Source organism: Paramisgurnus dabryanus, chromosome 12 (assembly GCF_030506205.2).
Source record: "Paramisgurnus dabryanus chromosome 12, PD_genome_1.1, whole genome shotgun sequence".
NCBI lineage: Eukaryota > Metazoa > Chordata > Actinopteri > Cypriniformes > Cobitidae > Paramisgurnus > Paramisgurnus dabryanus.
The window spans coordinates 4,883,122-4,897,416 of record NC_133348.1 but is presented as its reverse complement, the minus strand read 5'-3'; the positions used below and the strand labels follow the sequence as shown (position 1 = coordinate 4,897,416).

The 14,295-nt window shown below is 37.0% G+C and overlaps 1 protein-coding gene across 1 annotated transcript in view; it reads right to left on the bottom strand.

The window, feature by feature from the left end:
* Positions 1–837: 837 nt before the first annotated feature.
* man1a1 (mannosidase, alpha, class 1A, member 1) overlaps positions 838–14,295 on the bottom strand; it is a 176,581-nt gene continuing 163,123 nt past the window's right edge. The window contains exons 11-12 of the mRNA XM_065256245.2: positions 14,109–14,224; positions 838–5,248 (exon numbers count right to left, since the gene is read on the bottom strand). Of these exons, the coding sequence (XP_065112317.1) occupies positions 5,122–5,248; positions 14,109–14,224 (243 nt within the window). The 3' untranslated portion in view covers positions 838–5,121. The remainder of the gene's footprint in view (positions 5,249–14,108; positions 14,225–14,295) is intronic.

The window sequence follows — 14,295 nt, the reverse complement described above, 5'->3', positions numbered from 1 at the left end:
TTTGTTTTGTGTTGTTTTCCAAATTTTTTTTTTTAAATGTAGCTTAGTTAAATTGATTGGAACCACTTACCTTAAAAAATTGAGTAAATTGAATGAATCATTTTTTTTTCAGTGAACCTGAGGGTGAAAAAAATCGAAATATTGAGAAAACCACATTTAAGTTTGTTTAAATTAAGTCCTTCGCAACACAAATTACTAATAATAATTTAGTTAAAAATATTTATTATTTAAAAATATTTACAAAATATCTTCACTTAACATAATCTTTACTTAAAGGGGACTTTTTCCATGTTTAAGTGCTATAATTGGGTCTCCAGTGCTTCTATCAACCAAGAAAATGTGTAAAAGATCAACCCAGCAACTTTTGGTAAACCATTCTCTGCAAGCATGTGAAAAAAGTAGGTCACTGAAATTTGGCTCCCCCTGTGATGTCAGAAGGGGAGAATACCGCCCCTTAATCTGCACTATCCAACAACGACACTGCCATGTAGTGCATCAGCTCATTTGCATTTTAAAGGAGACACCTAAAACAACACATTTTGCTCACACCTACAAAGTGGCAATTTTAACACGAATAATATAATGATATATTCACATATGTACTCTGACCACACCAAAAATTTATTTTACATCTTAAAAACGTCTTGTGAAATATCCCCTTTAATATCCTAAAGATTTTAGGCATTAAAATAAAAAAACGATAATTTTGACCCATAAATATACCCATGCGACTTAAGACACACAATTTGTACATTTGAAGTCTATCTTACTTCACCTTGGTTGCAATCTAGTGATGACCGTTGCACTTCATAGAGAGAAGACACGCTTAACTCTGTGTTCTATTAAAAGATTGTTTTATTCACAATTGAAGTGTAACAAATATAGTTTATCAAAAACCTTTTCTGCTCTTTAATATAATTTATTACATAAGATCATTAAGATTTATATAAATGATGGCTGACATTTTGCCAGAATGAATTATGTACAATTAAAACAAAGAAATAAAACCAAACAACAATTTCCCACAAAATTAATTGCATATATATTAAAGAAAAATAAAATCAAGACTATGTGCAATGGAATGATTATCAGCAATATTGTACAATTACGTTTCTGAGGTTGTCTCTCATGAAGAAATAACAAACAACGAGAATCACAAACGAAAAAGGCATTGGCTATCATCAACACAACAACAATTTTGAACCAGCTATCTGAAAAGCACATCTTCTAGTCTGCAAGGAAACGTCTGCCTCCTAAGAGCCGTTGTGGATTCTTACCGCTACGATGCAAAAACTCACAGTTTGATGAATCACATAAACTAAAGAGACGGCACCAAGCGCTAGTCCAAACTGCGGCACTGCTAAATGTCATTTCGAGTCTCTGTATGGTGAATACAGTGAATGTGATGTATTATCTACAGTGTGTCACAGTGTTATTTTTTTGCATGGTCTCCCCCAAGCTCCAGGTTGACGTTACTTTTATTTGTTACGGTTCGTAACTTTAATAATATGCTGTTCGGTAGCCTACAAGAAAAAATACCATTTCAAATGTTGCAGAGAGAATCTCTACGAGGTATTTCCTAATGTTTGATGTAGAATATCATCCATGAAAGGGATCTCCATTGGTTAAAGCTAAAGAGCCACATACTGTTTAGGCAGGTTGGTTTACTTTTACCCAGAGGTGAATATTTGAGAAACACTGCCTAAAAAAGTCACACGTCACCATGGGAATGACGAACAGGGTGTGGCATACAATAGCAGCAGCCTCACTCCCCAAAAGAGACATGTCACCCAGCAACAACCAATCACATTAATGTAAAAAAATTTACTCTGCAACAACCAATCACACTGAAGTAAAAAGACGCTACGCCTCAACCAATCAAATTAGCATACAATAGCAGCAGGATTACTCCGCAACCAACCAATCGCACCGAAGCAAAAAGACACATTAGTCCACAACAGATCAATCACACTGAAAAAAAAAACTATTTTACTCTGCAAACGACCAATCACACTGGATCAAAAAGACACATCACTTTGCAACAACCAATCACATTGAAGCAAAAAGACGTTACTCTGCAACCGACCAATCACACTGAATCATAAAGACATTTTGCTTGCAACATCTAATCGCATTCAAGCAAAATGACATTTCACTCTGCAACAACCAATCACAGTGAAGCAAAAAGATGTTACCCTACAACCGACCAATCACACTGAATCAAAAAGACATGTCACTTTGCAAACGACCAATCACAGCGAAGTAAAAAGGTGTTACTCTGCAACTAACCAATTGCACTTAAGCATAAAAAGACGTCACTCTGCAGCAACCAATCACACTGAATCATAAAGACATTTTGCTTTGCAACATCCAACCGCATTCAAGCAAAATAACACATCACTCTGCAACAACCAATCACACTGAATCAAAAAGTCACGTCACTCTGCACCATACCAATCACACTAAAGCAAAAAAAAGATGTCACTCCGCAACAACCAATCACAATGAATCAAAAAGACATGTCACTCTGCAATCGACCAATCACATTGAAGTAAAAAGACATTACTTTGCAACCGACCAATCACACCAAAACAAAAATGACGTCACTCCGCAACAACCAATCATACTGAAGAATAAAGACGTTACTTTGAATCCCACCAATCACACCGAATCAAAAAGACATGTCACTCTGCAATCGACCAATAGCAATGAAGCAAAAAGACATGTCACTCCAAAACAACCAATCACACTGAAGTGAAAAGACATATTACTCTGCAACAACCAATCACATTGAAGTAAAAAGACATTATTCTGCAACCGACCAATCACACCAAAACAAAAAAAGACGTCACTCCACAACAACCAATTACATTGAAGTAAAAAGACATTACGCTGCAACCGACCAATCACTCCAAAACAACCAATCACACTAAAGTAAAAAGACATATCAGTCCACAACCGGCCAATCACACTGAAGCAAAAAGACATATCACTCTGCCACAACCAATCACATTGAAGTAACAGCACATGTCACTTCACAACAGACCAATCACATTAAAGCAAAAAGACATATCACTCTGCAACAACCAATCACACTGAATCAAAAAGATGTTACTCTGCAACCGACCAATCACACTAAAGGAATAAAAAGCCATGTCACTCCACAACAACCAAACACACTGAAGTAACAAGACATGTCACTTCACAACGGACCAATCACATTAAAGCAAAATGACATATCATTCTGCAACAACCAATCACACTGAATCAAAAAGATGTTACTCAGCAACCGACCAATCGCACTAAAGCAAAAAAGACATGTGACTCTGCAACAACCAATCACACTGAAGTAACAGCACATGTCACTTCACAACAGACTAATCACATTGAAGTAAAAAGAAATTTCTCTGAAACCGACCAATCACACTAAAGCAAAAAAACATGTTAGTCCGCAACAACCAATCACAGTGAAGCAAAAAGACATTTCACTCTGCAATCGACCAATCGCAAAGACGCAAAAAGGCATGTCACTCTGCAACCGACCAATCGCACTGAAGCAAATAAAGACATGTCACTCGGAAACAACCGATCACACTGAAGTAAAACGAAGTCACTCTGCAACAACCAATCACATTGAAGCAAAGTCAATTAGGTTTTTCCATCAATAAATGGTCTTTAAATGGGTCTGTTCTTTCACGAAGTGGAATGCAGTCATTTATTCTGTAATACATGTAGTGTATGTATGGATTAGATGTGATGTAAATATACATATGCATACCATCATGTCAGATGCACCAACGTGACACATCCACATGTTTTCCTACTATGAGCTTCTTGCTTATTTGGTGTGCATCCAGTGTAGTGGTCCGCCTTGTTTTCCTTGCATCAAAATTCCTCATGTGTGCTGTTATTTTATCCTACACTAATATCTCTATTCCTCTCTTCAGGGAGAACCCAAATATACTGAATCACGTTTTTGTGCTTTCATATTAAAAACCAACATTAAACAGATAAAATCATAAATCAACAACTAGGCCAAAATATGTTCGATTCACATTTGGTGGTACATTCAAACTAATATTCACCCTGCCCTTTGACTGATGCTGCTCGCTCGCGTCTTCCTAACTCTCCTAGAGGATAAGAACGATCGAAACAACATCGTCACTGTTCCCTGCCCTCTGCACTGAAAAGACAAAAATGTCTACAGGTCAAGTAATAAATTAACACAAAGTAGTATATTTTACATAATATGTAGAATAAAAGTCTTTGCTTTCAATGAGTAAACAAAACACATTTGTACACATTTTTTTTTTCGGTGATGTTGCAAAGCAAGATAGAAAAAAAAGAGGAAGAAGTTATGAATGTAGAGGAATCAGTGAATGATGTGATGCGTACACGAATACTTTTCACATCCAGAACGAGGGTGCGAGGGGCGGTGGTTCTGGTCATCTCTTTAACTGCCTAGTAGGATAAAATCCTCAAGACACAAACAAATGCAGACAGCAAAAATAAATAAAATGTTTACTTATGTAACATTTATCGGTAAGACTAAAAGGCACTAGTTGAGTTCGTTTCGCTACCTTGCCATCCGCCATCGAGCCTGAACACCCAACCAAACAAACACACCCCGAGATAAAACAATATAAGAAACAGCGAATTACTTAGAACTAAACAAAAACAGAAAGGTTAAGTGAGCGTCCATGTTCCAGTAAACACACAGGATGTAAAAAAAAAGAAAAGAAAACAATGATGAAGCTTGAATTCGCTATGGCTTTTTAAAAAAGTGTGTAAGCGGGATTGTCCGATGGAAAACATTTGGCCTCCTCACAGAGGAGATACGATCCTTCCTGCCTGTATAGCTCAGAGATGTGACCGAAGCTTTGGGGACAGAGAGAGGACGGTGGCGGCATGCAGAATCCCGTCGTTTGAGATAGCGGAGGACAATCAGCCAGGGGTGTGAGCTTCGGGATTGAGGGCTGTAAAAAGAGACAAAAGCTCCAGCAAAGTCCTGGAGGACAGGACGTCTCCAGCCACGGTGGGACTTTAAGTCCATATCTCTCGCCCAATGTCAAAGCATGTCTAGGAAGTCACGTTTCAATGCAGCGTCAGGTAGGTTTGGGGTTACTTGAGATGATTGGCTAACTCGGGGCTCTGTTTCTTTATGACAGGAAGAGGGTGAGCCTCCGTGTTGAACACCCAGTGATCGAAGGGCAAATGGTCATCATCAGAGAAAAGCAGATAGAGATACCTGTAACAAAGAAAGAAAGAATGAGTTTTGAAGGGGTTTATGATGGAGTTAAATCACAGAGATCTCATGTACATAAATAAAATGTCCAGTCATCATCTCCTGACTATTACGATATCACAAAACAATCATGCGGCCTTTCATACATGTTTTGAGGTGGCTAATTCATATAAATTTTGAGACATCTAAAAGCCGTCCAAACACAGCCCAGACATCTAGGCTAAAACAAGGCAAAATTTGGGTCGCAAGTGAAAATTGAAAACTGTAGATTAAATAAAATAAATGAAACCAAATAGCTTGTAAACACTATTGACTTTGCTTACATGATGGAATGTAAGACAATATTTTGGCAAAATTGACTCATACACTGCAAAAAAATATCTGCAAGTGGGGTAAGCAAAAATCTTGAACATTTTTCTTAAACACTAAATTCAAGACAAAGTCAAGAAAAAATTGCTTACCCCATTGGCAGATTTTTTTTGCTTGTTTTATGCACAAAATCACTTAAATTTGATATTTTTGACTTATTTTCTTAGGTCGTTTTGCTCATCAAGAAAAGGAATCTTAATTTAAGAATTTTTAGATATTTTTACTGCAATCAAGACAAAAATACTAAAAATTTTTTTTCTTGAAAATAATATTTTGCAGTGCAACCAAATAGTTTATTTTAGCTAGAACTGGGTTACTCATAGCTGGACCCTATCGGATCTGTAGTAAACCTAGACAGTGAAACAACAACTATTGTCTGCTCAACCCATTCTCACGAAATGCGTATAAATAGCATGCAGTTGAAAAGTCATCCAATACATACGCCAAATTCCAATTTTACGTGCATATGATACGTCAGTCCTTCCCATTCACTTACTCGTGCTTGGCATCTTTTCTTGTCTTTTTTTATTGGTTTCTCTTTATTTTCAGGTTTTTTACCATTCTCGCTTGGGTTTGGGGTTAGAGCAAGTTTTTCTTTAATAAAATAATATCCTAACCCAAACCCCAATTCTAACCCCAACTCCAAGCGACCATGATTTAAAAATAGACAAAACATGAAGAAACTAATATATTAAACAACATCCAAAAGCAAATCCCATATCTAACCCCAAACAACAAAAACAATTGAAAAATGAGAAACCAATAAATAAAATGACACGAAAAGATGTGCCATATAAGTGAACGGAAGGACTAGCATATCATGTGCTGCAAAATTGGAATTAATAAATGGTATAGTAAAGCTATGCTGTATAAATTAACCTTAAATGATTCAAAAGTACCCAACCCGAAGTTACCATATTATTCTGCTCCCTATAGTACATATACGCTGTAAAAAGTGAATTAAATTGCATAAAAAGTAACAGTTGGATCTACTTAAAAAAATGTATTCAATTGGTAACACTTAAATTATGTAAGTTTTTTTCTAATTAAATATTCTCACTTTAAATGGGAAACAACTAACAAATGTAAGCTTTTTTCACTTAATTCTTTCCCCGCCATTGACGAGTTATAACGGCAATCCATATTTCATTTTATTCACTAGGTGGTGCTCTTAACCAACTTGTAAAACATTGAAGCATCCACTGATCTAAAAAACTGTACTCTGTGTATGTATTGATCATTGATCATCTGTCTGAATCTGATCTCTAACAAAACTCTCTTACAAAAATGCAATTATCTCAGCTTTTTGTTCAAAATGTGGTATTTTTGAAGAAACCTACCCTTATTTAAGAGGCCATATAAAGACAACAAATGAAGATAGGATGAAATAGTTTCTGGTTGAAAGCAGAGGGTCTGTTCTTTCATTTGAGATATTGTATGTTTATATATTTAAAGAAGAAGATTTTATGGAAGGTATTAAACTTTTGTGAAAATCATAAAAAATGCTGACACTCGCTGGCAACTTTTTTTTTTTAATACGCTGGCATGCAGATGGTTAAAGTGAAAAAATTAGATTGAAAAAAATTATTTTTACCAATTGAAGTATTTTTTAAAGTTAATCCAACTTTCCTTTTTTTTACAGTGTAGTCTAAGAGATTTTTAGGATAGTCAATCACGCAAAAACATTAGTAAATTAATAGCTCACTTATTTACAACAAGCTGTACTATTTGTATCATTCATATTTGTATCACAAACAGTGATTAATATAAAAAAAATTTGTATAAGCAACATCAATACCAAACACTGCTAATTGTCTCTATTAATGCCTGATTAAGTGAAACTGTACAAGTCAATCCAACAATTAAATTCTGCTGAATTCTGTTATCTCTGCTAAGAAAAAAATTCCCAAGCCAACAACGTAAATAAAGGATGAAAATTAAAACAACAACAGCCCTAAATGTTTAGGTTCCTCTGGCTGAAAAACCAACTTGTGTTAGAAGTGACCAAAAAAAAAAAAAAGAGAAAAAGACCAACCACAATCACAACCTGAAGCTAGCAACAGCAAACCACGAACACGCTTAGAAGATCCATTTTATATGGAAAGCAATGGTGATACTTGTTAAAAATGACAGACTATAAACTTTGCAGGAGGGAGCGATGCTGACGCCCATTTTCTGATGAAGTTGTGACCTTGATAATACTCTTTCTAACTGTACTCCTCAGGGGACGGGCACTGGCTGAAGATTCATACGGTGCAGATTTGCCGATGTTGCCCTTTGAAAATGAAAGCTGTTGACCTCAGGACTTTAGAAATATTTAAAGCTGAATCATGCGTGTCCAACAGATGAAGCGCTCCTGGAGTCTTTATCTGGACTCAGCCGCTTTAACACTTTATTTCACTATTCCATTTTAGACATTACTAAATATAAGTAACTTTACAACTTCTTGTCAACTACAAGGTAACTTTAATGTGTAAAATTAATGTATACAATGTTAACTAAGGGCTTTAAATTCTTGCCTGGCTGCCAAACCTCTCTGCACAGTTGTGATCAATGCTTGTCATCTCCCCTCGTCTTTAGTAAGCCAAACATTTTATTTTCAACAAGGTATTTGTTTCAGAGATCAGTTAAGCCAATAGACTGTGAAAAATTTAGACACAGTATCCCTGAAATCACTCATAGGTTTGTGAAGGGCTTTTTGAAGCCAATATTTAGCTATACAGACCCCAAAACACATTTTGCACCAGGCTGTAAACATATTCACTTCTGCTGTAAAGTTTTGCATTTTAACATGGAGGTCTATGGGTATTGACTCCCTTTTGGAGTCAGACTCTAGTGGTCAGTCGAGGAATTGCAGTCTAAGTCACTTTTGTGTTGTCTTCACGATAGACATTGGAAGGTTGCCCCTTGGTTTAGCCACTAGTCAGACCGATAAATGGGATAGTTCACCCAAAAATCAACGGCACCCATTGATTGAAGTTATCAAAATATCTTCTTTTGTGTTCAGAAATGTATACAGGTTTATAACAACATAAGGGTGAGTAAATGATGACAGATTTTTTATTTTTGGTTGAACTATCCCCTTTAATGCTCTGCTGCTGTTTATTAATTGAATACAGAATAGAAAGCAGCAGGAAAACAAACAGCGCTTATAAATGAGATTAAGCAGATTTACGGCTTAGTCTCATTTAATGACAGATACACGGGTAACCGTTTTCAATAGATGAGGTGAAACTGGAGCATAACACCAGCCACACATTTAAACATTGTACCCTAGAAACCCAAAACTGTAAAAATGTTGAGGGTGATGGTGTAATGTAGTGGTTATGGATCACCGCTTCTACCCACAAGGTACCTTGATTCCTACAAAGATCACCCATTGTGTCTGTGAGCAAATTACTTTACTGCATGGCGCACCCAGTAGGGTTTTGTGACACTTTTGTAGGTCCAAAAATGAATCTCATGTCCTGTTTGTGTGGCAACCAGCCTTAAAGGAAAACACCACAGCTTGTCAATATATTACTATGTTCTTACTAGGGGTGTGAAGAGACACTTAATCCACGAGACGAGACGAAACACGAGATTGGGTTCACGAGAACGAGACGAGATGATATTTTAACACTTTTTAAGAAACCCTCAATGATAAAATAAATGAATAAGAAACTGCAATCACATTATTTTTTATATGTTTTAACTAATCAAGGACTGACCCTAACAATTATTTTGCTAACTGATAATGAAGTAATTTGTTAGTTTGGGGTAATAAAAATAGACCCAAGTGAGCAGTAGCCTTTAAAATTACATAATAACGAAGATGCAATAATAATTGGTTCAAATAAAGTATTAAAACCAACTTACATTAAACAACATTAACAAACACATTACATTTGTGGCCTATAAATAAAAAGCATTATGTATGTATTATAACAAATGCATGCAGGGGGCGATAGTGGACTCGTCTCGCGGACGCTATCTTCACTTTCACTTTAGACGGAGAGAAACGCTTATTTTTAGCCAAACAATGTTTAAATCCATTTTAATATTTAATATATGTCCATTTCTTTACACTAGAAATGATACAGCCACTGTCATTTTTTGAACAAGACCATGCAGACATTAAATCATGTAAACTCTGTGTGAGGGTTTAATCTGCTGAGACACATCTGACACTGATCAACAGACAAACACAACGCGTCTCAGACTTCACACGAGTTCCCAAACAAACATTATTGAAAACCCAAACAAAAAAGCAAACGCAGTAAAATACAAATATAATGCATGCACTGTAAAAGGGTCAAAGAGAAAGCTGCATCCTCCGGAGGTTGCATATGCAGGCTGCATACGTCATCAAGGTTTATTTAAGATCATTAACTGAGCATTACATTCGCAAGACGTGAGAATATTACAACAATTTGCGAATAACTAAATAATTAGTAAACTTTATAATTGTTAATAGTCTCTAATAAGACAGTAATGAAGTAAATGCAGTTTTAAAATGTGACCTCCGAAGGATGCAGTCTTTTATTTGAGAAACGGCCAGCACCTCCAACAAGAAATCTCGCGAGACACATGAAATCTCGCGAAACACATTTAATCTCGCGAGATCTCGTCGCATGAGATCTCGTCACACCCCTAGTTCTTACCTCAACTTAGATTCATTAATACATACCTTTCTTTTTTCAATGCGTGCACTTTTAATCTTTGTACAGGGCTTGGTGAATGTGTTAGCATTTAGCCTAGCCCCATTCATTCCTATGGCTCCAAACAAAAGTTTTATTTTGTGCCACCATACTTACTCATGTAACTACTCATGTCTTTAAATAGGGAAAACATGGAAGTGTTTGGTGACTTCTAAATTCATCCCTGTTTGGAGCCATCAGAATGAATGGGGCTAGGTTAAATGCTAACACATTCACGACGCGCTGTACAACGATTTAGTGCACACATTGAAAAAAGATGGGTATGTATTAATTCATCCAAGTTGAGGTAAGAACATAGTAAAATAAAAAAAAACGGTGGTGTTTTCCTTTAACTAACCTCATTTTGTAGCTTAATGTGTTCATGTGCTTTCTATGCAATGTGAAAGACAATATCTGGTGGGTGTAATGGTAATGGCTCACGGCATAATCCTTGAGATTGGACCTGCAACCCTCTTGCGATCAACCCTGGGCCTTTAGCATAAGACTACGTCACCCTGTAAATGCTTTTGGACGTATCTCCTAAATGTACCAATGTAAATATACAGTATGTGTAGTCATTTGCATTTGTTCATTACGGTAGGTGTGTGGAGCAGTCAAGACGTAGTGGACTGGAATGACACATTTCTACAAACAGGATCCTATAATACCACACCCTGCCAAAAAGTCTCGCTCTCTGGAAGATTCATTACTTAATACGCACTACATTGTGCAAGAGGGCGGACACAGGCCCAAAGGAAAAACAACCAGAATGAGAATGTGGGAAAAACTTCAAGCTGGATTGCTGGATGTGTTTGCTATAATAGAAATGGCCCTTTCTGTGGCGAATTAGGCGTGTTATGATACACCCAGCCAAAAAGGGCAAGCACCGCTCCAGTATTAAAGACAGTAGAAATGGAGAAGTGCTGTTTGACGTGGTAGGATGAAACTCCTTTTAAACCACAATCAAAAAGATTATCGAGAAGAGAAACAAGAAACTCCATTACAACCCCCGTAATTCTTCTTTTTGAAACCTGATGGTGTAAATTATATTCGCTCTCTTCCCTTATTCATTTCGCTCATTCATCTGTGTCTCCGAAGATGAATGTTGAACAGCAGGTGCCTTCATGAAAGAGTTTATCTTCTGTTTATCCCAGCCACTTTACCTTGATACTGAAGACATGTCTGACAGAGACATGCGCTCTATTCACAACATTTTGAGAGATACGCCTAAATCTTAGTCACAAACAAATTAGTCTCTCCTGCACTATTATGTATTTACTGTAATTCAGTTGAAAAAAATGAACTGAACCGAATCTTCGTCTTTTAACATCAACACACCATTCAAAGACAACCTAATGCATTCTTTAAAAAGCAAGGTCTAACCTGACAATCTGCTGCCTAAAAATGGCAAAAAGTCTGTCTGTTAAAAGTAAATTCTTTCGAAGAAGAACCAGACGCTGAACACCACAACGTCTGAAGTTCATAACATCAAATTGTTTGCCTTCATAGAAAAGCACAGGGTAGAGAGGAACAATATTGGCAAAGAACCATGTTTAAGAATCAGTATCAGCGGATCATGAAAGACAACAAATCGGTACCCAATATCGGCTGCAAAAATCCTGATTGGAGCATCCCTACTAATAAGTAAACACTATTAAGTATACCACTGTACATTCTCTTTTGATTTTAGAGTTATCCCAGCTAACACAAATACGTAACTGTTACGTAACGTCGACATAGCGTATTTTCCGACTCTAAGTCGCATCAGTCAAAAATGCGTCATGAAAATGAAAAAAATATATAGTCGCATTGAAATATAAGTCGCATTTATTTAGAAAATTATTATTCTTTTTGAGGTCATTTTGTTTGTTGTCTCCGTTGTCTTTAAGTTAATGTATCAGTTAACAGATTTTTCAGGGGTAGGTTACATAAAGCGCCCTCTCGTGGCTGTAGACGGTAATGTTTTCTTTTGGTTCATGTTAGTCAGTATGAATTAATTTCGACATATAAGTCGCACCTGACTATAAGTCTCAGGACCAGCCAAACTATGAAAAAAAGTGTGACTTAAAGTCTGGAAAATACGGTACTATGATGACCAAACTTACAGTGTGGCAACCGGAAAAGTGAAATTCCTGGATTCGTCACCTCAACGTAACTTCGCAACGTAATCTGCCAGTCGTGGGCATGAAAAAAAAAAGTTTTGTGTTGGTAAGTTTTGTGTTTGGGTCTCAGTTTAGAGAAACTGGGACGTAACAGTTACGTTGCCAGTAAGTTATGAAATTACCAAAATAGTACGAATGTATTACGTAACTGGAACGTACTTGGTTATCTTGCGACGTTAGGAGACCGTACTGGCGGCGTAGTGATTTTGTACTGTTAAGGGCGATTTATAGTCGTGCGTAAGTTCTATGCTGTAGCTACGGCGTAGGCTATCCGTAGCCTATGCGTAGCTCTGCGTTGCCTGACGTGCACCTCGCAAAAATTTTAACAGCGCGTCAGATCTACCGCAAGCGCCGTGATTGGTCCACCAGAACCCCTCCCATCAGGTAAAAAAAACTGCATCATAGGTATTTCCGTTTGTGACGGTGAAAACAAAGATGAGCCAAGTTGAGGAGTGATTTAACTCAAACTGCAACATAAGTCGCTGTTTATTTACTTCCATCCTTGCTGGTCTTCTCAAATCATACACAACAAGTTGCTGTTTCTTCTTTGTTTGTGGGTTAACTTGCCAAGCTTCTTCTTCTCTCACGGTCGTGTTGCTACTGTGGTTACACGCGTGGATAATGCCTACCAGCGGTTTGCGCGTGTATAAAAGTAAATGAAAACAGACGCGGAACCTACGCCGTTGCGGCTACGCCGTAGGACCTACGCACGACTATAACGAGCCCTTTATGGTAATGAAATTACTTCCCTAGGACGTAACAGTTAAGTTGCAAGCTGGTAAGTCATGATATTACTAAAAATGACCAATAAATTATGTAACCAGGACGTCGTGTTTTAGCTGGGATAGCATGGAATAATCAGTTTTTATTGCCTAGACCAGAATCGACATGAATTTTCAGGCTAATCAAAATCTGGCTCAGTAAAACACAAGCAAAAACTTCAGTAAAAGCAGTAAAACATAGGTAAGATGTAAAGCTGTACTAAAGGCTAATTTTTAGCACAGGGCAAAAGGTGAAAACACAACAACTTAATGCTTTGGCAGCCTGCTGAAAAAAATGATATAAAAACATGAACTAAAAATGTCTGTATCGCAGAAGCTAAAAATAAATCTGGATTTGATGAAAAAAACGTCGACATTGTTAAGCACATAATGGTGACATTTAGCTCACAAACACGCAGAGGAAACTAATGAGCCCATAATCTCTAAAAATACACAGAGGAAACACTGGCATTACTCTGAGCAGAGACAGTTTACTTTTGTCCACAACATGTAGGTGTATATAAAGTTGCTTTCCACCATAATGTCATCATCTGCCTTTACAATATGTGTTTTGATTTGTGAACATGTCAAACGTCTCATTTTCATCAAACTTCTACACTTTAGTGTTAGGTTAGAGAGGCACTGACAGGCATAAAACACACATTTGTTTTACAATATTAGTAAGGTCATAGACTTCCACTGATTTTATATCAGACTCATGATATTTATTAGCCCTTAAAGTGACAGGTACTGCAGATATTGCCTTCTTTAACAAGCTACGTGTTTGTTAGTAATCTGTAGAAAACAACAGCTTTTGCTATAGCTACAGTAGGAGTGGCTTGAACCTGACAATTTTAGAGGTCATCGAGCCATCAGCACATGTAGTACTTACTTGAGTGTCTCAGCCAGGTAGAAACTCTGCTGTACGTCATCATGATTGGGAGTATTGGCGTAGACATCACGCACTCCGCTGTAACCTGCTTCCACCCTACAGTGCTTCTCCAGAGCCTGGGACACAAACATATACTTGGTCAAACTCACACAAACAACTCTTTTATCCGTCACATATTTCATTTAGC